Here is a 26,615-nt window from a genome sequence, read left to right as displayed (position 1 = left end):
ACAAAATGGCAATACGAGGCCCTGGCAGGTCACAGACCATCTTGCTTTCCACCCTGAATAGCAGTGTCCAAGGGTCTAATTGCTTGTGACAGTAGTTGATTATAACATCTGGCATTAACAAAAAAAAAAAAAAGCGAGATAATTGTTAATCTTATTTTTGAAAAAAAAAAAATCATCCTGTTTCTGTCATCCTAGATGCCGTGTGTTTTGTGGTTATGAGTTACACAGTGCCATCAAATCTTACTCGGTTGGGTGTATGTGCTGAAAATCGAGGGCTGGAAAGGTGGAGGTCCTGCAGTGAGCAGCCCTCCGTGTCCATCCGTGCTGCTTGCAGGAGTATTTGATCTTTATTTTTCTTATTCCTCCACCTTTGACCCTTTGTTAGGCCTGGGAGAAGAACAACTGAAATAGCAACAGCGTGGCTGAGCTGCTCCTCCCATTTATGCTCAAAGCCCGGGCAGGTCTGGGGACACGCAATTCCCCTGAGAAAGTCGGGTGTTGTTGAACTGGCTTCCCACGCAGGCGGTCCGGATGCTCGCCGGCCCTCTGTTATTACAGATATCATCATCAATAACCCGAGAGAATGTAACTTCATTGTAATGAAGTTGGCAGAAAAGACAAAGGCTTGAGGGCTGGAAGAAAAAAGGCAAAAAAAAAAGAAGGCAAAGTCAAGTGGCTGGTATGGAGGGACTGGGCTTGCTGGGTGCAAAGCCCCACATTCAGGACACTCTTCTCTGTCCCAGCAAGCAGAAACCCTTCAAAAAGACATACGGATCATTTTAGATGCTTAGTATATATAGGTTGTCCAAATAGTAATTTAATGCCCAAAGTGGTGTATAGTCTCCAGGCTGTAGAGACACCGGGTGGGAAAGCCACCTCTGCGCTGGTACTGATGGCTTCCATCCAGACCAGAATCCCATAGACGTAAAGATAATAAAACAGATTTTGTCAAGAGGATACTCTTTACCAGGTCAGAGTAATTTAAATGCTGGAATTTGGCACGAATGGTGGCTTACAAACATCTGAAGTGCTCCTAATACATGGTTTTACAGTCATCTTAACGCGAAGATTTCGACTGTGAGAGTCGTCCGCGGCTCCTGCCATCAGAGGGGAGCGAGTGAGTCTAAGCCGTTTCCAAAAGCTTATCATGAGTTCCCGCAGGAAGAGATATGAACAGCACAAAAATATTACGCTTCAAGCAGAGAGATTTAGGAGGCAGGCGAGCCACGCCGAGGAGCCGCGGGTGGAATATCCGGTTGTCAAAATAACGCCGCGCCGGCTGCATTGACGTGTCAGAGCTGGGGTGACAGCAGACGTCAGTGCCATGTGCTCGGGGTTGAGGGGGGGGGGGAATGGGACACGATGGCTTCCCAAAGATGGGCAAGAAGAAAGCCCTTCTAATTTGGGTTGGTCGGCTTGCAAATGCGGCTCGTTCAGATCCTCTCCGTGGCAGGAGCTCGTTAGGGCACAGCTAGAGGAGGAGGTAAGGGGAAATTAATAACGCGGAAGGTGCCAATCACAGGGGGATGATGTGTAGGTATCGGAAAGACAGTGGTCTTCTGAGCCATCTGTTTGGGAATAAATAACAGACTATCGCTGTTTCAAGTGAAAAGGACTTAAAACATGAGCAGGTATTAAGAGCTGCACGACTTCTGTATCGCTTTAGTGCCTTTATCATCAAGTTGCAGCCTAATAACGCGGGTCTGAAGCGCCGCTGAGTACCAGGGGTGACCCTATGTGACAGGCTCTGAAAAAACATCTCCAAGATGGTATTTTTCATTTATAGATAGTTGGATATTTCTGGAAGTTCTGTCCTTGTATCACTACATCTTGAAAAGAGAAAATAATTATTATATGGGTAAATTATTATATTATATTATTATTATATTTATATTTTATTATATGGGTAAATTATTATATGGGTAAAATGCCCTAAAAATTACTTTTTTATAATGAATGTTTCTTGTTAAAATGCATACCTGTGTAGAAAACCTAAATCAGCAGCAAAAGTGGCAAAGTGGAAAACCCAGCTTCTCTTCCCTGGCATAATTTTGCTTTCCCATGACATCAATAACCTGAGCCAGGTCTTTGCCGAGTCCTTCACGCTTCTCCAGCACAGAAACTAGTTTCTTGGCGGAGTTTGAAGTCCCAAGGAAAAAAGTGAGCTGCACATCGCTCAGGGGCAATGAGAGGCTGGAGTTCTCACGTCTGGTCCATTGCTGCCTCGTGGCTTTGCAGGATGCAAACTGTACACTCCAGGTGACTTCTAGCAGCGCCACTTTCTACCAGCTCTTTCTGGTAAGGAGTACCAGGTGGAGAAGGTGTTCACCATCCTTTACCACCTTCAAATCTGGACAGAATAATGAAATTCCTCACCAACATATTTTGGAACTTAAACTTCTTTCTGAGATTAATTTAATTAAGAATTTCAGTTTCAAATTGCTAATTGAAATACTCTGAAAATTCTTTTTTTCAGTCTGGGAATTCTTTTTTTCAGTCAGCACTGATTTGTTTCACTAATTACAAGCCAGAAGTTTGGAGTATTCCATAATGAGATATTTCACAAACAATCTTTGATTCAATTAACTTCAGGGAGGGGGAAGAAGCAAAATGGTTTTAACTAAGGCACACATTTGTGAAAATTTTATCTGTTCCTCAGATGTACTTGGGAAGATAAAAGGAATAAATTGTTCTCAGTAGCCAAGTTCAGGCTTGGCCTGTTGCAGTTGCACAGTGTATTATGACAGCAAAAAGTGTCAATACAACCAGGCGTTAATTTTTGCCTTCCCCACCCCCCCCCCCCCATTTATTTTGTTATCATCAGTGTTTAAGAGACTTTTGGACAATGCTCTTAATAACATGCTTTAACTTATGGTAAGCCCTAAAGTGGTCAGGCAGTTGGACTAGATAATCATTGTAGGTCCCTTCCAACTGAAATTCTATTCTATTCTATTCTATTCTATTCTATTCTATTCTATTCTATTCTATTCTATTCTATTCTATTCTGTTCAAGAGTGGGGGTCACTTGCAGGGATGAACCAGTTGCAGTGGTTTGAATCTGGCCGTGCTGGAGAGGGGCTGGGGTACTGTGGCCCTCTTGCATGAAGAGCTGTGGAAGCCCAAAATGTGAAAGGCCCAGGTTTAAGGCGATGATGCCTCTGCTGGGTTTGAGGAGGGAGAGCAAATCCTCACCCAAATTCATGGGCTGCAGTTGTGGGGGAGCGCGTTGCACCCACCTGGAGCTGCCGTACCTGTCAAACTCACCCCAAAGCCATGGTGAGGATGGGGGCTGTGAAGACATGGACCCTTCTCCTGGGGCAGTGACATCTGTGCCACAGTTCCCCCGAGGCACCCCGCTTTTGTAAGGGCTGCAAGTAATGAGCTGCAGGAGGAAGGGCGGGGGGGGGGGGCGGGGGCGGTGGCCTTGTGGCTGGCCCCTCTTCCCCTTGAAGGGATGACTGCACCTGTGGCCGCGTGTGTGTGCATGCAAAGCTTTGGAAATTTCCATTTTAATAAAAGTAACCTTGGAGGAGCATGAGCAATAACCTGTCTGCTCTTTGGCACTGACAGTTAGGTTGTCCTGTAAAATGAGATTTTTTGCTACCCCAGCGCAGCGATCTTGTTATCAACTCCAGCTTACATCAGCGTCCTTTATTAGAAGACAGCAGAAATAATTCTTTAGGCATTAAGCAACGTCTAGCTTCTGCTTTTATCGGGCTCTTTGAATGTGATTAAATCAGGTCCAGAGGTAAGCCCAATAAACTCCTGGATCTCTAGGCTCAGGTATTTGGTCCATCTACAGATGCTTTGAAGTCTGGTGACAGGATAGAAATTGGATCTTTCCTGCCCAGCTTTTCCCACTCCTGCTGCCTCTTGAAAATCCAGTTTCCTAGATCTGACCCATGAAATTTGGACGCTCGGATGTATTAAGGCAGGGAGGAGATTACACGCGGATCCATGCCCTGCCTGTTTCCAAGCTCAGCTTTGCTCAGCTGTGACTCCAGGCTTCGATCCCTGCTCCAAAGAGATGGATCTTCACCCAAGCGAGGGTCACTGCAACCATGCACATGACCAGTGGTCTAATCCAGCGCTCCTATCCCAAGATAAAATCAGGATTACACAGCTTTATGCCTGTAAGTGCCTGCCTTTACGTGTGTAACCAGCAGCCGGTCCCAATGCCCTGCCTGTACCCAGCTCTTTTGTTAACTTAGGTAGCACTTTTCATCTCTGGAGGCATCAGTTGATTAACCGGTCATCACAACACTTCTAAATCTACAGTGGGAAGTTTTGTGCTGCTGTTCCCACTTCTGCCATGGGACCGACGAGGCTGTTGGAGCTTGTGGATCAGCACAACCTATGGGAAATCTGGTGTTGCTGCTGGGCATGGCCCCAGGAGCGTGTGGCAGGGCACCTTCTCCTGCACCTTTCCTCCTTCAGTGAGGGCCTGCTCCCAGCATTGCTCCCAGCGTCCCTGGGAGAAGAAATTATAATGATTCATTTGGACCAAGACCGTAACATTTCATGCCTTTCTCCTCCTTCCCGGAGTATAAACTTTCAGCCAAAACCCGCACAGATGTACTCCAGAGAAGGAAAATAATCTGCAGATGTTGACTGTTCCCAGCTCTTGCCTCGCCTAAAAGGGGCCAGTGACAACTTCTTGGGTCCTCGCCAGGTTTCTGGGTTGACTTGTCTTAATCACAACTTTGTTTTTTAATAACGTCACTGTTGGCTGAGTATGTACAGAGTTGTGTATTGTCCCCTGAGCTATCAAGACAGAGAAATGTTTAATGCACAATAGATATTATTTCCCAAATATTGATGCCCTCAAGGCTTGTGGGATCTCCTTTCCATAACTCGGCCTCCTGCCATCTAGGACAGTGCTGCGTATAGGAGGATGCACGGTAAAATGGCACAGGGAGGTGATTTTTCTTTTCTAAATATTGATGTTAAACAGTGTAAAACCACATTAACGAGCAGAACCGTAGATCTGCCTGAGGGCGGTGCGACGAGCTTCTCTGCAGGATTTTGCGGAGCGATGCCAGCCCCTGCCCTGGCTCCTGCCCTTCTCTGCTGGCTCATTGCCACCAGCTCGGCACAGCCCTGCCCTGGGCACAGGTGCCTCTGTAGCACATCATACAGACACCATCGGGAAGGGAAGGTGCTGGGGGCAATGAAAGTAAGGTCTAGGCAATGGTACAGTGTCCCTCCTCCTAAATTACCCTGCACCAGGGCGGTGCTGAGCCCACGTCGAACTGAAACGGCTGGGATTTGGCTTAAAGCTCGCAGAATGTGTCTCCAGGGGAAATTAAGGAAGCAAGTTAACAGCAGCATCTTTTATTTTCATACAGCACTTAAAAGCAACAGATGCATGTAATTTTTACTTTTGGCTCTCTAAACTTAGGCTTTCATATCAAATGGCAACTGGCACTTGGAAAGCTCATTTTTAGTGGACTGCGGAGGGAGAAAAGCATGGACCAGATGCACTGAGTTTATTTTCTTTTGACCAACTCGCACAGCTTTGGTGATGCCAATTAATCTGGATTTCCAGAACTGCAAAGGAAAATGGGAAAACAACACTGACCTTCCTGTTCAGTTGTGTTTGATCGGGGTGTTTATCACCGGTGTGGAGCCAGGACAGGGCTTTGCACGGCATTTGCCCAGCTGCTGCTGCTGGGGTGTGGGGGGGAGGGTTGGAACTGAAGCCTGTGTGGGTGCCGTTGCTGAAGAATGGGCATTTTCTGGGACTCCACAAGCCAAGAGGAGCTGGCTCAGTTGGTGGTTGTCTGACAGAGTAGCTGGGGTTTCATTTTCCTTAAAATGCCTCTTGCCAATAAAGTTATAATCGTCGATTTGAAATGGCAAAAGAGTTGTGGGGCTGCTCATCCCTCCTGTGCGGCTTTGACCTCCCTTTTTGCCGAGGGACCAGCAGAAGGTACCGAAATGTCGTGGCCCCACAGCTCTCAACTCGTTCCTTGGCGGAGGGCTTCATACTGCCTTCCCTCCAAGTGGTTTGGAAATGGTGCTGAGTACGGAGAAAGAAAAAAATGCAGTGGGTGTTGCCTTCCCACAAAGTCATCGTTCTAGCTGAACAATTTTAACTGTTGATATGGAATCTTTATTTTGGTAAACTTTCAGCTAAATGTCAAACTACAGCCTTTTTTCCTGTAACTGTGCCTTTGAAAGCACGATTATTAATATTACTGGTATTATTTTATATGACTTTTGCAATGTGAAACAGTTCATTTCTCCATGAGCAGTTCATTTCTCCACCTAAGTCTGGAAGGGAAACTTCTTCATGTAACTTCAAAAAAAAATTATTTTTCACTAAACATGAAGGAACAATGAATAATTTGAGGCACACACAAGGCAAATATTTTATTAAGGCTCTGAACACCAAAGAGTGATATCAGGCATGAGTCAGTGCTTTTTGTTATGCTTGTGTTCCCTGGGATAAAACTACTCCTAACAGGGCTTGGAAGAACAACTTGGAAAATGCTTCCCATAGCTTAATCCCTGGACAGGTAAGGGATAAGCAAAATCTCAGTTGCTGTCAAGAAAACCAGCTAAAAAGCAAAGTAATCTATAACGGTAGACTTGTATAGGCAAACTGTAAATGATACCGTACGTTGCTGAGTGCCACACGCTGAGACAACTATTTCCAATTTGTCAAGAGTCGCATTTCTTATATACCAGCGGCAGGGCTTTATTTTTCATCCAAACTCTAATTAACACGTTGATAGAGCTGTGCGTCTGGAAGCTCCCGGTGTGTTGGTGGCCATGCCAGCTGCGTCCAGGGGGGACAGCTGGCGGGGTCCACGTTGGGGGGGCGCCGGCTGGGACAGGGCGGGCAGGGTTTCAACTGTCCCCTCTGCCTCTGCAGGAGGTTACGGTGTCGCCTGCTCCTTCCTCAGGCAGCAAAACCTCCTCTGAGCTGCCACGTCCCCGGGGGTGGGACGGCAGAAGCCGCTGGGAAGGTGGGTGGCGGTGTGTCCCGAGCACTGCAGCGGCATCGCACCGTGGGAACCCGCAGCCCCGGGAGGTACCGACCACTCACACGTAAGTACGGCTGCTCACGAGAAAAGCAGGAGCTTTAAAGGATTGCATTAAACTCCTCCAAGAGGGATCCCTGCTTTGCCGGCGTTCAGCGACGAGCCGTAATCCGGTGCTGATAAACCCAAGCTCCTGCTACAAATAGTTTACGGTTGAGGGCACCCTCACTTTCTTTTCTGGCTTCACGGGGAAGGTTTAAAGAGTTTTAGGGTGAGTTTAAAGCAGGTTTAATTCTGCTAGTGCCGGTGCAAACCAGGGGCGGATCAAATAACCGCAGTGTAAACACAGAATCCGTTCCGGAAACTCCTCAATCTTTTTAGCGAGCTACGTATAAATTTGGATTATCACTGAAGGGAACATGCCCAAGTGAACATTATTACCCAAAAGTTTCTATCAGCCCGCTACAGGAAAAATCCTTTTCTTCCTTTTCTTTACTTATTTTTAAAGTCAACTGGCTGCAGTTCAAACAGCAAAACACATAATAAAATAAATGGGGCAAATTCAACAGCCAAAAGCATAATGAAACAAATGAGACAAATTCCTTGAGCTGCACCTAACATGGAAATGAATCTCAGCTGCTCATTAGAAACCACCGAGTAGGGGATGTCAGCAAATTAAATCATCGGAAGTAGAGGGAGGCATAGAAAAAAGGTTGATTATCTAAATCTCCTCTTATTAACTGCAAAATGTTTCTTTTCAAGATTGAAGGTAGTAAAATATGTTAGTGGCAAATGACAAAGCCTCTTTATGCACTTAAAGTAAAAAGTGAGGAGCTGGGCAGAGCAGAGGAATGGGTAAACAAGGAATATACCATTTTATTTTCTGGGTGGGTTAGCAGAGAGTAATTCTCACCCACTGTACAAACACCCAGGTGTTTGCTTCCTTACTTTCTCTGGCAAAATTTATATTTGGTTTCCACAGGTAAATTCAGATTTTGCTGGAGATTTGAGTGCTGGTCATGTGGGAAAAGGATCTGAGGATGTCAGTGTGCCCGTCTGAGGCTCACACGTGTCGGCTGAGCCAGGAAGGCAGTGTGGGCATCCGGGACACAAGAAAGTTTTTAAAGCTCTCCCATCTACTTGTTACTAGGCCCTTTTCATCATTGTTGTTGTTTAAGATACTTGGTTTTGCTGTTTTTCCCCTTGAAATCACCCTTGCTGTTTGAGAGGGAGGGCACAGGGTCTGCCTTGGTCGTGGTATGGGTGGAAAATCCCACCTTGTGTCCTGCTCTGGAGGTTGCTGCTGATCTTTGGGACTGCCAATTAACAGGCACTACTAACTGACCTAATGGCTCTGGTAGCAGCATGCGCTGGAGGAGGTGCATCACCACCATCCTTCGCAATGCGTCCTCCTGGGGGAACCTTTGGGACCTGTAGAGATGTGGCTCATGGGATGCAAAACCAAAACATGTCACGAGTCAGATGTTATCGTTGGCTTGAGCAGCAAGGAAGGTGAGCAAAGCCAAGCAGCTCATGTTATCCTTGAAAAGAGGGATGGAAGAGGAGCCAGAGGAATTGCAGCTGTTCAGCATGACGGCTGTGCCTAGAAACGCCCCCCTTGGAAAAGGAGTGAGCACCAGAAAGAGAATAAGGGGATGGACAGGCAACATGGAGATGCCAGGGAGAAATTTTCCCAAGTCTGTCTGTCTGCTGGCGGTGTAATTGTTCCAGCACACAGGGGAGAAGGAGGCGTTCCTATGCAGAGGCTTTAGGGCTGGCACCATCTTGTGTGACTTTCTCATAAGCAAGCAAGGAAGAAGTGGCCTTGACAAGACAGCTATTGGGTGGGTGGGAAACCGGTCGCACAGTTGGTCAGAAAAATTATCAGCAGTTCACCACCAGAAAGGGATATAATGACAAGTATGAACCTGAGCCCAATGCTCTTTCGTGTTTCTGTTTGTGATGTGGGGGAGGGATGAGGCTGTTGTTGTTCAATGTGCAGCTGGGAGGGACTGGGAGCACAACGGAGGACAGAATTATTATTTGAAGGGACAGGAGAAGTACTTTGGAAAGAATCCCCGAGCAAAACCCATGGTTTGTATTTCAGTGGTCACTGGTGAGAAAATGCAGGGTCCGTGGGATCGCGCTGAGGGGAGGGGAGCCGTCCCGGCTGTGCTGGGAGCTGGGGGATCTCAACGGGATCTCACCTTTCACTCTTGGCTGCTGCACTTCAACAACAGGGTTTGGCTGGAGACAGTCCAAAGGGAGCAATAAAAATAACGAGAGGTGGCTGGGACGTAACCTCTGCGGGGAAGTCAGATCTGATGGTAAGAGATGCAGTCTGGGCACTAAGCCTGGGACCTGCAAGAAGGAAAAGGAATTCTTTCTCCTTGCCAGTTTGGACAAGATATGATGGACTTAAACTGCAATTTTAGAGGGGATGAAAATGTCTTTGTGCACTTTTCAAGGTACAACCCAACATTTCCTGGTAGCACACTCCGTCTCCCCGGCTCCCGACTCTGTGTCAGCCAGGTTTAGCACAACATCCAGTCCAGTAACTCACGTGGCTTTCATGAATTAACTACCTAGCCTATGGGAATTATACCATTATCTTCAGAGGAACTAGAAAAATAAAGAGTGCATTTATAAGGTTTATATTGTTTTCACTCCACCATCAGCATTCCCTTTAAGAACATCAAAAGATTAAAAAAAAAACAGAGACATCTGCCAGCATCTCTGGAGGTGCGTGTTGCACTTCCTTCTAATCCAGACCAAATCTTTGGAGTCTCTCCATGCCTTCAAGAAATGAGGGAATTTTTCTTTTATTTAAGAACCGTCTCAAGACCCTTTTACTGGGTTTTAACAGAGCCCCGTGTCAGCACAGTTAAAAAATTCTGGCATTTCTTCTGCGCAGATTAAAGGTGATAGATCACCCTTTGCTGCTCAAACCCGATTTACAGCTTCTAGCGCAAAATTGCATAATACTTTTAAAAGTGCAGCAGCGGGGCCAAGGACGTGGAGCAAAGTCCAGTAACGCAGAACAAAATCCAGGCGCATGCTGGTTTTTACCTCACCTGCATTTGTTATTCCTTCTCTAGGTCTGAAAGAAGAGCTGCAAGGAGCAACCTGTCCTCTCCTGCGCCCTTCCGACCCCCAGCATGGCATCGCCCATGAGGAACTTGCTCATCGACCCCTCCAGGTACCTCCAGTCTTTCCGCCTCTTCCTCGCGAAGTCGACGGAACACCAGAGCATGCAGGAGTTTGTGGAGAGCCAGCTGCCGGCCGTGATAGACAGGTAACGTGGAGGTGACCGCATGGAGCTGAAGGACAACCCCGGGGCATGGTCCCATGGTGGGGGCGGGCTTGTGGGGGGGCTGCCTGTGAGAGGCAGATTGCTGTTCCCCGCCGGCCGCCCCGTCTGTGGGTGCCTGATAGGGCTTGGCTGGAGATTTCATTTGCACACACCACGGAACGGCTGCTGGTCGGGATGGAGCCTGCCCAGCAGGGAGGAGATAAGGCTGAATTGTTTCCTTGCATGCAAATATAGCTTACCCTGAATGAACTCTAACACGTGAATAATGCAATAACAGCTATTACGTTCTAACATTGTTTGACTGAAAACATCTTTTAAAAATTGACCTTTTCAGTTAATATTTAGGCTCTCTCTAGTATGTGTAAATAACACTCCTGCTTTGCTTGAAGGTGTGTGTGTTTCGCTGGACCCCTTGCTTTTTTGGGTTGGCTAGGGCAGCAGGCAGCTGGGGCCAAGTCCTGGCTCTGGGGAGGCCCTGCTCTGGGCTCAGGGTTTTATGGCTCTTCCAGAGCCTCGCTAAGGGATTTTAAGCATGTTACGCTCCCCACTCTCCCTTCCCACTTTGCAAAATGTAAAACTTCTACAAAAAATTTTTAAGCTGCTAGTCCAGACCCCGGGGGGTTTCTGGTCCTCCAAGCACAGACATAGAGAAGGCATGTACCTGCTACTTTATATGCACTCATAAAACCAGAAATCCTCTACAAATTGCCAAAATAGGAAATAGGAAATAGAAATAGGAAATTGGGAATCTCCAAAGAGCAGAGTTCTGAATGTGATCCCTCCTGCCAGCTCACAGCCATGCCTGTACATACACACATTTCATTTGATTTTGTCCTGCAGATTTTAGCCTTCATGGGATCTCCAGCACTTCACAAGATGTGTCTGACACTCTCTACTGGGTAGCTCTCCTAAAATGTATAAATAATGTTTTTCAGTATCGGAAACGGGAAGTCTACAATCAATATTCTAAGCATTGGTGGTGGAGCAGGTATGCTATGGACTTCACTATTGATATGGTTTTACCTTCCTTTTCAAAGAATAGAGGATTAAAAATTGCAGAAAGGAGCAGAGTGGGAAATAAATCTTGAAAAGTCAGCTCCAGGGGACAGATGGTGTTAGCTGGTGTGTGGTCACATTGTCTGAAAACAGCTCGTGCCTCCCCACCCTGATTCTTGTATGTCCTCCACGAGAACCCTCCTGCACCGTCACTTCTCAAGGGCAGAGAAAGGCTTGAACTGCCCCTTTGTGTTTCTATGCAAAAAAAGCACGCCATAATGTCCTAATATGTCATAAAAAATGTCATAATCCTAAATTTTTACTTACATTTTAATAACTCTCCACTGGAACTATTTACTGATGCCGTAATTCCCCATTCTTGATGCCTCCTGTCTCTGTTTTGCCTGTACTTTCTGACCACCGTGAATGCACAACTTGCCCCCTGGACCTACTGTCCCCCAAATCACTGGAGCTGAACATAAGCTCCAGAAGAAATCCAGAAGAAAACAGAAGAAACAAGTCCCTTATCTGAAGTTCACTGGGTGGAAAAACAATACCAATAACATCAAGTGGCTTCTTCTCATTAAAATCTTGCTTAAGTTCCCCCATAATTAAAGCCTATGTTTTCTAATTCTGCACTGCCCATTAAGTGATCAAACTTAAATTTTACATGAACAGTCAATTCAGGTTAAATGCTTTAGTCCTACCTTCTCCAAAGACTAATCTCAGCTTTGTTATCTCTCCTAATATGTAAAAATAATTGTATGTAAATGGTGGGTGTTAGTTATAAAACAAACAGTGTGACAGAGTAGGAACATTGCTCTCCAAACAAGAGAAACCATTCTTCTGCCAAAAGAAATGTTGTTTTTTAACAGGAACACTTTACTTAGTGAGGTCCTTAACTCTGTAACTCCAGCTTAGCATGATGGATATTCAGTCAATAACGTGCAGACAAAGCTCATTTTGTGATGTAAAAAAACCCTCAACACCACAGAAACCCTACTGGCTTGTTCCCACCGTGGGTCCTTGGTGGGGTCAGAAGGGACCAAAATCCCAAATTCCCCCAGCTAACCCTGGCGAGGGAGCTGCCCTGGCCCCATCCGCCCCTATGCTTCACAGGGAGGGAGCACGGAAAGAAAGCATTTCCTTTCCACTTTTCCACCTCAAGAGACAAGCAAACCATTTAATGTCACATCATATCCCATTACACCCACCCATCTACGGCGCTTGCCTTCGCCTACAGCCTCTGCCTTATTAAGTTCACACTCCAGCGCGCAGCACTCTGTACCTTTAAAAACCATAAAAGTCATCAACGCCGCTATAAAGTAGCAACTGTGCTATAAACTATCCCGTTACGTAAAATGTTTAATTAGAAACTTAATGGTGAACATAGTGGTAGCCTTTAAAAGGTAATTGTGTTGGAGAGTTTAAATAATTCGGATAGCCTAATTGCCAAATTGTTGATAATGCAAGCTGCCACAGATTTGACTGTAAAATGCCTCAGGACACTTGTTTGCATATAAAAGAGCTAACTGAAGTCAATTAAGGCTGTGGATTAAATTATGAATCAAAGGGGTGGGTTTTTTGGTTAAAAACAATACAAGGGTGGTTTGGCCGCAGAAGAGTGGAAGGGAATATATTAACCTAGCCGCATATGGAAATACGAAATTCAAATATTTTTTTATCAGGACCCGCACAGCCTTTTCAAAGGGCTAATCCATTTTACAGGAAGTTGGTAAAGCAACCAAAAATCAAAAATATTACAGTAGCTCATTAAAAATTCTGTGTTCCCGGATTTTACCACAGCAGCCTGCAGACGACTGGCTTTGCTCTGATTTTTCAACAGAATACAGGGTTTGCAGTGATAGCAAAGCTGCAGCTATTTCTGCTCCTTCAGAAATTCAATTTCACTCCCTCAAAGAACGTGCTTGCACAGATGCCACATAATTTTTGGTGTTATTAGTTGCCTTAAGAAAGACACATAAGTCTAAAAAAATTGAACTCTTCCTAAGTTTTTAAGTTAAATTCTCGGGGTGCTAATGAGCAGGTGACACCTGGGCTGGGGTGCCTGATTTTGATGCGTGGCGATGTGTGGTGGAGCCTGAAGCAGGCAGAGAGCTCCTTGTAGGGAAAAGGACCCTCCCTGGGGGAGGACCTTGTGTGCTGGGTTGAGCTCTGGGGAACACATTACAACTATTTACACCAAACACTTTCCTTTTATACCTCAAATCTTCTGTATAATGGAGCTAACGCTGAAGTGGTGGGAACTCAGGGGCACTGAAAATCATAAGGATGGGCAGAGGCCATGTAAATATGATGGGAGCACTCACCCACAGCCCCTCAGCAAGGGCATCTCTGGCCGTCAGGGCTTGCTGGGTGATCTTCCAGTCAGTACATAATTTTGTTCATTTGTAGGGAATTTTATAAGGTGGAGTTGTGTGCATGCACAAGTACATCTTTCAGGACAAAGCTCAATATTTGTCTGTAATGTGACCATTGGGTCTATTATTCACCTCTGCTTCACTCTTTCTATCTTAATTTATTCTTTTATTATTTTTTCCACCTAAAATTTATTCAAGCACAATAAGCAGAATTGAGTCACAAGAAAGCTAAGCAAGGTAGCACAATATTGTCCCTGGACCCATGATTCAGTTGGGAGCATCATCTCCCTGAGCTTCCTATATTGTGGGTGGGGAGAGGTGGCCAAGAGCGATGGCACGTCTTTTTAAATTTTGAAATGTTGGGTTTATTGGTACTTCCAGCAGTAAAATAATTGCAGCTGGCCTGAACGGTGTCCAGAGAGAACTATTCCTCACAAAGAAAGTACAGTCAGCTCTGGGGTATTCTGTAAACAGGGGTTAGATAAACATAGATGGTACGTGAGCTCTTCATTGTACTTATGGAAAAAGTCACAGGACACTGAAGACAAACAGACATGAATGTTGTTTCTGAGTCCAGTGTAAACACATATTCTCTGCTCCCTCACCCACATGACCTGGTAAGCAGTGAGACACTTGGCTAAAAATGATCTCACTGATTCCACAGAAATCCTGCCAGGTTTGCTGGTGACTTGGGCCCATCAGAACTGGCACCGTCAGAGTCATTTAGGGTCTTCCCTGGGAGGTTAGGCCGTGCCCAGAAAATACGTGCATGACTGTGTCTGGTTTTCCCTTGGCACTGGTGGTGGTAGTCAAAGAGGAGGAATGAAGATGGTTGGGACTGATACTTAAATTTTTCTCAAATCCTAGAGCTAAACCCTCAGTGGCAATCTGCTGAGAATACAAAGCAGCTACATTGTGCTGGGGTGGTACCTCTTCTGTACAGGAAAGGCAGGCATCAGTCTTCAAAACTGGGAATGTGATGATGGTGAAGATAACATCTGCCCGAGCTTTGCTTTTATCTTGTGTTTCATGTCGCCTGCTTCCCTAGGTGAGATTGACCTGCTGATCCTCTCAAAGGTACAAGCCAGATATCCAGGGGTCACCATCAACAACGATGTGATAGAGCCAAGTGCTGACCAAATCTCCAAGTACAAAGGTATTTTTACATTAAATGAATTAAATTTACATTAAGTACTCTAAATGCATTAAAAGACTTGAACGTTGGATGACCCCACATTCAAATGCTTTCTTGTTGGAATTGGCTCTTAAAAGTTTAAAAAGTCACTGTCTTCTGCTTTTTTGCCATCATTGCTTTTCAACAATGCTCAGTGTCTCATTAAAATCTTAGTCTCTCACACTGCAAAGAACTCTCCACGGCAAACACTTGGACTAGACAGACTTTAAAAGCAGTGGGAACTGATGGGTGATTGTATGGGAACAGAGTAAAATCCCCATGCTTCATAAATTTTTTCTTCTTCAACTTGCACTGAATCAGGATCCTTCCTCAACATTGAAGGGAAAATATTAGTGTCTCATGGTAATTCTCGCATCTCTTTAAAATCTTTTCCAAATAACAAATAGATAAATCTCAAAGTCTTGCACTAAATTAGTTACCATCCTTTGAATAGAAAACATGGAAAGGAGAGTAAAATGGAGAGGGAAGATTTTTGCTGTGTGCTCCATAGCTTAGAGCTTGTTTCCTTCCACCAGCCCAAAGGTCTGAACGACATTCATGAAGGAAAGCCAAGCATTTTCCAAGGAGTATTGAACTAAAGCAGGGGTGTTTTGGTCAAATTGCCCTACAAAGCGAGCATTAAATATCAATCCACAGTTTGATTATCACTGGATTAACACCTGCCAGGCTTTACCTTAGCAGGTAATTATGGTCTTGTATGGAGGTGACAGCAGCTACTCCATACAGGCTGTGAGCAGCCCGGAGCAGAGCACACCGTGACAAAAAGAGGTTGCTGAATGGATGTGGCAGTAATGAATGAACATCATCAGCAGTCTGCGTTGTTGGAAATGCTCCAAAATATAGTAAATACCAGACTGTAAAACCACACTGCGAATCTCCAACTCTTAATCTTGCTTAAATCCTTAAAAGCAAAACAATCCCAGTATTAAGGAAGTTGTGGAAGTCAAAGGGAAAAAGAAAAAAAAAAAAAAAAAAAAAAAAGAAAAAAAAAAAAAAGGAACAATCCCTTTCTCCCTGCAGTGGGGGAGTTCAGAGTCACTGGAAACACCAAGGGCTCCCAAGAAATACATCATTTTTTTTATATCTGCCTCTGTATTACATGGACCTGATCTTTGAAAAGATGGTTTGTGCAAAATCCCAGTAGCTTTTACATTGCTCAAGGCTGAGATGGTGAAGGATGAGCAACAGAGCATCTGCTCTAAGACAGTTTGGGAACTGGCACATCGCATTTCTGACCTGTCAGGGCTGTGGACCATAAGCTATGTGGGACTGGATTTGCAGTGGATCTTCCTGGTGATTTCACCACCTACCACCAGTTAACTGGAAGTCCTATCCTACTTCAGCGAGTTTCTTTGCAGAAGAAAGTTAAAGAAAATATAAGATGTTGTCCTTATTTTAAGTTTTATGCTAAGCTAGAAATGAAATATTCATCTGAATTTCTTTCTTTAAACTTTCTTATTTGGTAATTAATCATGTCCCCAGTATGTATCATTAATTAGGTTTCTGAGCCCTAAGATTTTCCGGGGAGAATTGGAAACATTATCTGTGCCTCTGAGGATTCAGTAGTTATGTTTTATGCCTAACCAGATACTTTCTGCTTGGGAAGGAGAAGGCAAGCTCACAAGAGAAACTTCTTACTGGGACATGCAGTGATGACAAACTGAGGTTTATCTTAGACTGCATCGTATGATGGAGCCTCTCCTCAAAGCCCCGTGGCCAGGCTGTGGCTTTCCTTCGTTCCTGGTCCATGACCAGGTGAAGTCCCTTGGTGACCATGGTTGGAGTGTTGGTGGCCCCACAACTGAGCTGTGCTGCCATTGCCTGCATGGTACAGCACAACTGCAGGCATTCTGGCTGCAATGGCACCTGTCAAGGGCACACGACTGGCTTCTGACCCTGACAACAATCTGAGTTGAATCCAGGAGAAAATTAAGGAAAACTTTTCAAAATGGTTAAGGTGATGCGTTTTGGCTTCAGATGAATCTTTGGACATAAACTTCCCATAATCAGAATGAGCTTGCCCTTTCTGAAATGTTGACTTTAAAAGCCTGCTCCAGCAAGCTATTCAGTTTTCTTCCCAATGTCTCCTCGCAGACTGTCTAGCAATTGAACTGAACCAGATTGCACCAGATTATTTGTGATGGTGATATCAACTGCTGCTGAATGAAGCCCGAGTTTAAAACAGCAAATTAAATCTGAACTGCAAGCGCTGGGGCCAGTGACTGATAAATGGAAGTGAACAGAGTAACAGCAGCAGCCTCCGAACGGGGTGGCCCATTTCCAGCCATAAAAGAGAGGAGATAAGCACTGATGGAGCATTTCTCATCTGTCCGACGGGGATATGTCTTAATCAGAGCCCAAAAGGAGAAACATTGTGATTAGTGGTGTAAAGGCGCTGGTCGTAGCAAATCATGTTGGTTTGAACATGTGTTCTGTAGCTAAGGCTCAGTCTGCCTTTGGGCCATGTAAGTTTTAAATTTATGTTAACTCCAGCGAAGCACAGGAATGGCATCAGGGCCAGCTTTGTCCTGGAGCAATCCCGAGCGCCTGGCAGGAGCGCAGTGCGACGAGCTCCATATGCCAGCAGATAGACATTAGTATTCCAGCAGCCCCTAAAATATGCAATCATCCCTCAGTTTTGCTCCCATAAAAGCAGAGAAATGCAGTGTTGAGCTAGGCTCATGGTATAACTTGTTCCTTGAATCCACTTCTCCAGCTTTCTGCTTTCCTCACTTGCTGGATGCTCATTGTATTGAGGTCTGAAAACACATCATGTGTCACTCTCTATACTAATCTTTGCTTTAAAACACTGTTACCCCTTTTACCTGAAGAATTTGGCCAAAACTGTGGGTTTTTGAATAATTATTTGAACACAGCAGAAGCCAAATGTCAAGAGATAGGTCCTTGCCCATGAAACAAAGCTCCTTCCCTCTCTATCTCCCATCTCTATGACACATGAGCCATTTCCTTTTTCTGCCCTTCTCAAGCCTGTAATTGTGCTTTCTCTCCAAAACACAATCCCGTTGATCCATTCTCGAGCCCCTGTATTTATTTTTTCAGTCTCTGGAAAACCCTTTGCCATGACCTGGCTTCTGCTCAGCCGTGTGGGTCTTGCATGGCACTGAAGCGAAAGGGCCATCAGCTCTTCTCCATTTCAGCATGAAATGTGCTCCTCTTTGCCTCGTAACTGTATATCCCAGCCAACATCTTCTAATGCAGCTTGGGCCAGTCATGGGGAAGAGTTTCTTTCTTTTTTTTTGTTTTTAATCAGGTAAAGACTGGAGGAGCCAAAATGAGGGTGCAAAGATTAAAGCATCAGACCCTCTTAAGAATTCATCCTACAAAGACCTTTACAGCCCCCTTCTCACATATGGGCTCAAGGTTTTACACCTTACACTGCTGTGTTAAACTGGTACCAAAACTCTCTGCCTAAATATGACTTTTGGATGTATTAAAGCTCTGAATGGAAATCCGTCCCATATTTGCAATTGAGATAACTCTGTCCTGCCTTCTCCTGTATTTCAGAGCGTGTGGCTAAGACATCAAACCTCGAGAACGTAAAGTTTACCTGGCATGAAGAGACAGCTTATGAATTTGAAAGTCGAATGAATGCAGAAAAGAAGCCTAAAAAATGGGACTTCATTCACATGATCCAGGTAAAAGACTCTGCAAAGTAAATGTTGTCAAAAACTTGGCTGTTAAAAGTACGCATGAAGTATGTGACCTCATTATCCACTCTAAGGGGAAGAAAGGTGAGTTTACTTCCCTGTAATTTAAAGTACTTAAGCATAAGTGAACTGCAAAAAAAAAAAAAAGAAAGATGAGTTACAGCAAAGCAACTTTGAGCACAGTGGTCCTATTAACTAGGCTGTGGGTGGCAGTCAACTAAAAATACATTTTAACTAGTGTTTTCAAAGCTCCTTGTCCTCTCTGTGAAATTGCCTTTGTATTTCCAAGTTTACTGAAGCTGTTACAAGACATCTTCAGTGCTAAGAAAGGCAAGTCTTTTTATCTCGGGTTAATGAATGAACATGAGCTTGGTCCTGGGAGAGGTGGAGAGTGGGGAAGGCAGTGACAGTCCCAAGCTTGCAGCGTGAGCCCACTGCCCAGCATTGTACTAATGTGTCTCATTGTCCCGCTGCTCTTCTGTCAAGATTGGCCCCATTTGGTTCCTTTTACCTAGTGGTTCCTGTTATAATATCCACCAGGACTACACCGTATCTCTGTAAGCATTTGTGCTCTTTCCAGATGCTCTATTATGTGAAGGACATCCCAGCGACTGTGCGGTATTTCCACAGCCTCCTGGAAACACAGGCAAAGCTCCTCATCATCCTGGTGTCAGGTGAGAGCTGCCCCACTAGCGCTGCTTGGTCAGGCAAGAGCCATGAGGACTTTTGGGGTTCCTGCAAGCCCAACACAGGCCAGCTAGAAACGAATTGACGTTTTTATTTGAAATATCCTTTATCACCAATAAAGGTGAACTGGCTAAGTAATAAACAGTATCCATTCCCCTAAACCCATTGAAGTCTGCATGCCAACTATATCTGAGACGTATAAACAAGACACCTGTATGTTAAGTCAGAGTAATGTGAAGACTGATGAATTCATAGAATGATAGTCATTGAATGGTTTGGGTTGGAAGGGACCTTAAAGATCATCGAGTTCCAACCCCCCTGCCATGGGCAGGGACACCTCCCACTAGACCAGGTTGCTCAAAGTCCCATCCAACCCAGCCTTGAACACCTCCAGGGACGAAGCATCCACAGCTTCTCTGGGCAACCTGTTCCAGTGTCTCACCACCCTCACAGTGAAAAATTTCTTCCTGATGTCTAACTGAAATCTCCCTCCTTTCAGTTTAAACCCCTTACCCCTCATCCTAACTACCTGCCCTTTGCAAAAGTCCCTCTCCATCTTTCCTGTAGCCCCTTTAGGTACTGGAAGGTCATAATAAGGTCTCCCTGGGGTCTTCTCTTTTCCAGGCTGAACAGCTCCAACTCTCTCAGCCTGTTTTCATAGGAGAGGTGCCCCAGCCCTCTGATCATCTTCATGGCCCTCCTCTGGACCCACTCCAACATTCACAGTGTTCCCTGTGCAGTTCCGTGCTGCAGGTTGTAAAACTGAAGGCTTTGTGAGCCCGCAAACCTGTGCCGTGGGCACAAAATGCCTTTCTTGTGCCCTCTGCCCTTCCCATCCTACCGCCTGGACATTGATGGGTGGCAGCAGAGAGCCCTGTCCCACGGCTCTGGCTCACAGCAGCTCCTTCAGCCTCTGCTATTTTCTGTAAAAGGCTTTTCAGGCTGGACATCGCATTATCTCGCTCCCCGAGACTTGCGGCATTAAGCAAACGGCTACGACAGGGCTCGGCTGTGCCATACAGCAGGTGTTAGAGCACATATGGTTCATTTTCTTCTCAAACTGCCCATTTCCTTAATATCATCATTTTGGGTGGAAAACAGCATTCTTAGGCTGTTTCAGATCTCAAAGAGATGCTCTGTGGTCTATCCAGCAGGAAAATGCCGGAGCAGGGTAAACGACAACCTTTTAATACTGTGGACAAGGTATGCTAGAGATACTGCAATGGTGGGGTCTAATTTGACTCTAGAAAGCCTTTAATTTGCCTCACAAGCCATGTGTAAAGTCACATCCAATAGTTTTGTCAGTGATGTTAAGTGTTGTTTTTTCAGAGACTCAAGTTTAATTTTTTATTGAATTTGGCCATATCTGCAAACTGTAATGTGTCTGATGAGGTTCCTTTTTTACGTTCATGAAGTGTCCACAGCAAAGTGACACTTCTCTGAACCTGAATTTATTCAAATTGTTTTTCTCAAAATGTTTTTGGTTTAAAGTATTTTCAAGCAGTTCAGTACAAGAAATCTGTATTTTAAATCATCTGAGTTACTGTTTTGGTTCTTTGGCTGAACGAGAATAGATCATCAATATCAATAGATTGGGGGGCTGGAACTAGATGATCTCTAAGGTCCCTTCCAACCCAAACCATTCTATGATTCTATCATTGTATCATTCTATTGCTGATTACCTGCATGAAATTAATTGAAACTCTTTTCCAGTTGCTTAACTTGTCCCTTTGGATATTCATGAAATGTGAATACAGGGAAGAACATGAGTCTATTCAAAATTAATGTGATTAAAAATCACATTGATGAAAATCATGAACTCATGAAGAGTATTTGAAGTCCTCTCTGGGCCAGGTGACTCTCTGTTTTCTGATGGAGCAGAATGGAGTAGAAATTGCTGGGATCAGCAAGAAAATGGGAGAGAGGATGTCGTGGTTTCAGCCGAATTTACCAAAACCAGACTGACAGATGCCCCTTTCCCCCCCACCCCCAAAAAAAGAAGAGAGGAAGAGATAAGGAGATTTAGAAGTTTAGAATGAACTAAGCTACTTTAATGAAGAATTAATATTAAAATAAAAAAGAAGAAAATAATGAAATAGATACAATATATACAAAACCGTATCAAGCTCCCAGGATGACAGTCACGTCACCGGCAGGCACTGGGGAAGTCCCAGACTGGACTCAGCAACGGATGGGAACTGGATTCCAGCTCTGGAGTCAGGGACACATGGATTGGGATCAAAGGCAGATGAACAGACAGAGTCCTCTTTGGATGTCGGCCAGCGAAGAAAGAGAGTTGACCCTTTGATCCCTCAGCCTTTATACTGAGCATGGGGCAGATGGGATGGAATACCCCAGTTGGTCAGGTTTGGGTCACCTGTCCTGTCCACTCCTCCCCACAGATGTGATCCCTCTACGTTTTTCCATTTCCGACCCTCTAATGGGGCAAATAACGAAATCGGCTGCCCTTGGTTGTTATAGCAATAAGTATAAGCAAGGGCCTCTCTGCACACCATTCCTTGGCATGGAGCACAAACATTGGGCTGATCATTCTGGGAACGAGCAGTTTTCTCCACAATATGCCGTTCATCTCAGAGAGTTAGAGGAGGACTAGCTAAGATGTAAAATTACTGAACAGAAAATTGGTTCTGTTTTACTTCAAACTGGGACAGAGGAATAGAGCTTGTAAGAGTAGAGAGGAAAGGAAAGGGAATATCTTGGGGGAAAAAAAGAGTATAGAGAGGGGAAGGAAGAAGTGTTATGAAAATGAGCACTGAAGCAAAAAGGGGTACTGAAAGACAAGCAGAACAAAGCTCATTTCAGAAAATGAAGGTAATGTCATCTCCAACACAAACACATTAGGATGTGCTAATTAAAAACCAGTCTGGGAATAAGACTGATAGGAGAGGGCTTGGTCAGTCGGTGAAGGTGACGATCCCTCCTGCTCCATCCCTGCCGGGAGAGCAGGCGAGTTGCAAGAGCTATGCGGTGTTATTTTTAACACATTTAAAAAATCTGTTTACATCGCCTGGAAAACAAAAGTAGTGCCATATGCTGAGCCTATTGAGAGCTATTATAATAATGCTTCGTTCAGGTAGTGTATAATTGCTCGGCTCAGAGATGGCACTGAGTCACACAACACTGACACCAGCAAATTTTCTGCAATTAGTGCTCTGCATTCAATTTCCACCAGGTGAAAGAAAATATTGTAGCCTCTCTTCTAAACACCAAACTGTTTATTTGACTATAAATAACTGTTTGCAGATAAAGCATTAGCAAAACCGCCGAGCAACCGGTTTTAGTAGTTACGGAGATTTATAGTCATAACTCTCAAGAGCTTCTCATTAGGCTCCAAGTTATTTTCATCCCGTCCAGTCATTCTGGGTGATCCTTTTATAAATGATTTATAGCAGAAATGCTGAATCACAGATCTAGGGTGAGAGGAAATAAAGATGTGAAGGCATATCTGGGGAGTTTTCAGCTTACCCAGCCAGTATTCTTTGTAAAATGTCCCTTGAGAAGAGGTGTGTGCACCAGCATGGGCTTGGCATGGGCTCAGTTCTGGAGATGATTGCGGTGCTTCAGAAGCCTTTTCCTTTCACACCCTTCATCTTTGTGCACCCAAATAATATACAGCCAAAACGTCCTTCTGGTCCCACTGGGGAGGTCTGGTTGGGGTGAGGGGCAGCCCTCTCATTGACCATGTTCAACAGCATGTGAGTGTCATGGGAGTGAAGGGTGAAGGCCAGGAGGATGGTGCAGCTTCATATTAGACTCTGTCCATCCCACCCTCTTCTCCACCACACATCCAGCTGCAAGGACAATGTGATCAAGGTTTTCATGTAGCAGGGTGGCAATTTACTGGTAATAAGTGTTTCAATGAAACTCACATGTAGCTTGATCACAAAGTAATTAGGTGAAGGAACAGGAGAAGATTCGGTCTTCCAAAGAGGTAGCTGAAATCTAGGGAATAGTTTAAATCAAGAAGATGGTACTAAATAGCTAGTGTTCAGCATGTGGATTATAGAAGAATGTCCCTGAGATACATTGCTTATGTCCATGAAGTGGAGGGGTGCAGCATGTTGGGAGTGGAAGAGGGGGCGATTTAGTGCACTGAGCTGCTCTGACCTCAGCTGGGGGCTCAGTGGGAGGTGCTGGAGCTCCGGGGTAGGTAACATGCCCATCTCCTCCTGGATTGCCCAGCCCCAAGGCACAGAAGCAGGCCAGCAGCCAGCTCCACCATGCCCCAGTTCACATGTCCCAGCTCTGGAGAGACCCCATTCACAACAAGGACAACAGCTAAAAAACCCAGATGATCACAAATTTGTTCAAATAGTGTTTTTCCTTATTCCTGAGCATTTTTCTGGTGGTTTATCTCTCAGGAACCAGTGGCTGGGAAACACTGTGGAAGAAGTACGGGTCTTCTTTCCCTTTGGATGATCTCTGCTGTTACGTTTCCTCTGCTGATATGAAAAAGATACTGGATTCAGCTGGGCTGAAGTACCAGCTCCACGAAGTCCCATCCCACATGGACATAACGAGCTGCTTTATTGAAGGGGACAAGGATGGGGAGCTGTTGCTGGATTTCCTGACAGAAACTTATGAGTTTTCTAAAAACGCTCCTCCTGAATTAAAGCGTCAGGTAATGGAAGAGTTAAGAAAGCCTCAATGCAGTGCAGAAAGAGATGGGAAGGTTGTTTTTAATAATAACCTGGGTGTGATAGTGGTTGAGCCGTGAGTTCACTTCTTGCTTCTTGATCCAAAGCAAATAATCAGATACAAACTGTTAACGGCTGAAATATGTTTTTCATACTTTATAAATGTCTTAGTTTACTTCAGTACTGAATGTAATTTTTGGAGCCTGTTAAGAAATCAGTATCTGTTGTTATACGTGAGCTTTAATACCCAATAAGTTCTGTACTATCCTATGAATGTATAACTCACTAAGCAGTTAATAGTCCTTTATCATATGAATATTGTATAATCAGATGTAACTCGGACCATCTACTCAGACACTCTAGAAACCAGACCATTTCCTACAAAAAAGAACTATATGTGGTTTCATCATCTTCATTTAAAAACTCTCTGCAGACCTAATAAACATATTCCAACTTCTCAGTGCAGCTGGCAAGAGTGGAGGCTCAGAATGACCAACCATTTGGGTGGCTGCTCAATGGGATCTCTTGAGCTTGCTGTGACTTCAAGGTCTTGTACCTCCAGTTACTGTAAAAGTAGCCTCACACCTTTCCTCACATGCGATGGTTGCCTGTTCTGGCCTCCACAGCCAACTCCATTTAATGGCATTGCTTCCATTCCCATGTATTTCCACTTTATTTTGATGATGTTGCACCTGCAGAGCGATTTGTGGACAGGTCCACACTGGCACTGCGAGAGCGAAGGGATTGAAGATGGTCGAGGCATGGCAGTGGTAACAAGTGGCCTGGAGAGGTGAATTTCACTGATGAGCCCTGATGCAAAGCCTTTGTTGGGAATCACCTATGGCTGTCACATAGGGCTTTTGGGTGTTTTCAGCTAAACACACAAATGTCCTGGTCGCAGCCTTTCACTGCGACCTGGCAGCAAGGGCCATGCATAGCTTGTGAGATTCATAACACAGAAGATGTAAAAGTGAACTCTGATGTCAAACTGATGGGTTTCTGTGGGATTTGTTTCATTTGCAATGGGGTCATGTCAGGTAAATCTGGCCAATATATAGTATAGGATGTTCAGCAAGGAGGTGCTTCACCCCCTTGGTCCTTTCTCCGTGTGGGGCTGTCTCTACTCTGGTAGTTGATGCATTTGTTTTGCTAAATGATTTTACGGTTTTAAGAAGTGTTATGCTCTCTACAAGGCATAATGTATGGTGGAATACAATGTAGTCACTTGAATGCATTTAATAGTCTGAATACGCAGTTTATCTGGTGGGACAGGTGGGATTTCTGCCATTGAAATAATTTGATTCAGGGTTGAAATAGCTTACTTCAAGTAATGCTTTAGCTGCAAGAAATTAATGTAAAATGTAAAAACTTCAGAAGAAGCCGCATATATTTTTTTTTTTTTTGCATATACATTTCTAATACAATATAGATTATTAAAGTTTTGAAGTGATTTACAAGAGACCATATTGGGCATTAATAACTGTTTATATTCATTTTAGAGTCACTTGTTTGAAACACAAACTTCTCCTACTGGTCAAATATTAATTCCAGTGGATTTTAGAATGTTTCCATGATATTTCTCAGCTGCTGAACAGAACAAAATCTATTACCACTTTTACACAGTGCTTCGTACAGATTCCTGCATTAGAAGACCTCAGTATATCTGTGAGCTGTTATGGTGACATGCTGAAGTGGGAAAGAAAGAAAATCTCTCATTAGGACATATTGCTGGATGCATTTCTAATGGGAAACAAATTAGTTACAATTATTTTTGTAGCTCTTTTGCGCTGTCAGTGACCTCTTCTAAATGGTGCGTGTGAAGGACATGACCACTGAATATTGTCACATCAACCCTGTCAGGAGTGACGTATCTTTGGGAGTCACAGAAATGCCAGGAAAAAAAACCCTAAAACTAAAAACAAATCCAACAAGAAAACCCAGCAACAAGATGCACATGGAGGTCCTGGTTTTTTCTGGTTTGGCAGATGTAAAAAACAAAAGAAAAACATCTTTTTAGATGTTTTGGAGGATGTTTGTTCTGAAAATGTGGGAGAGAGTAGGAAAGATGAGGAACAGCAGAGATGGTCTGGGGAGAAGAGAGGGGGAGATGACCACACGCACACACACAAAGGAGATTCAGTGTGAAAGCACGTGAGCACTCCTTCCCCTCTTTAATCAGAAAGGGAGAGGCTGGGGAGAGGGAGTGCTTGCTCGATGCATGAAGTTGTATGGGGTCTTACTTAAAAGCAGAAGTCACTGGGGGAAAATGCACTTTCATCCTAGGCTGGAGAAGAAACCTCCTGATCTAAAACCAGACACATCACGGAGATCCTCGGCCACTGCTTTCACTTCTGAGGAGAATTTTTGGTGTTGTTCAGCCTGGAGAAGAGAAGGCTCCAGGGAGACCTTATTGCAGCCTTTCAGTACTTAAAGGGGGCTACAGGAAAGATGGGGACAGACTTTTTAGCAGGGCCTGTTGTGATAGGACAAGAGGTAATGGCTTTAAACAAAAAGAGGGAAGATTCAGACTGGATACAAGGAAGACTTTTTTGATGCTGAGGGTGGTGAGACACTGGCACAAGTTGCCCAGAGAGGTGGCAGATGCCCCATCCCTGGAAACATTTAAGGTCAGGTTGGATGGGGCTCTGAACAACCTGATCTAGTTGAAGAGGTACCTGCTTACTTCAGGGGAGGTTGGACTAGATGGCCTTTAAAGGTCCCTTCCAAC

The 26,615-nt window shown here is 44.6% G+C and overlaps 1 protein-coding gene across 1 annotated transcript; it reads left to right on the top strand.

Annotated features, from left to right (window-relative positions):
- The first annotated feature begins 1,347 nt into the window (after window positions 1-1,347).
- LOC141463518 (histamine N-methyltransferase-like) lies at window positions 1,348-25,446 on the top strand. Its single transcript, XM_074145974.1, has 8 exons — window positions 1,348-1,483; window positions 6,881-7,056; window positions 10,088-10,284; window positions 11,238-11,290; window positions 14,728-14,835; window positions 18,400-18,530; window positions 19,123-19,216; window positions 23,612-25,446. The coding sequence occupies exons 3-8, from the start codon at window positions 10,148-10,150 to the stop codon at window positions 23,965-23,967; spliced, it is 879 nt and encodes a 292-aa protein (XP_074002075.1). The 5' UTR covers window positions 1,348-1,483; window positions 6,881-7,056; window positions 10,088-10,147; the 3' UTR covers window positions 23,968-25,446.
- Window positions 25,447-26,615: the final 1,169 nt, after the last annotated feature.

This window comes from Numenius arquata, chromosome 3, assembly GCF_964106895.1.
Source record: "Numenius arquata chromosome 3, bNumArq3.hap1.1, whole genome shotgun sequence".
In the NCBI taxonomy this organism is placed as follows: domain Eukaryota; kingdom Metazoa; phylum Chordata; class Aves; order Charadriiformes; family Scolopacidae; genus Numenius; species Numenius arquata.
The sequence above is the reverse complement of the archived record's forward strand: the minus strand, read 5'-3'. Positions and strand labels throughout refer to the sequence as shown.

What these genes read in the sequence shown, in the direction of transcription:
- LOC141463518 (XM_074145974.1), top strand. Translation starts at nt 10,148, where the DNA reads ATGGCATCGCCCATGAGGAACTTGCTCATCGACCCCTCCAGGTACCTC. An exon ending in AAGCATTGGTGGTGGAGCAG is followed by an intron (nt 11,291 to 14,727) that starts GTATGCTATGGA and finishes CTGCTTCCCTAG; the next exon opens with GTGAGATTGACCTGCTGATC. An exon ending in ACTTCATTCACATGATCCAG is followed by an intron (nt 18,531 to 19,122) that starts GTAAAAGACTCT and finishes TGCTCTTTCCAG; the next exon opens with ATGCTCTATTATGTGAAGGA.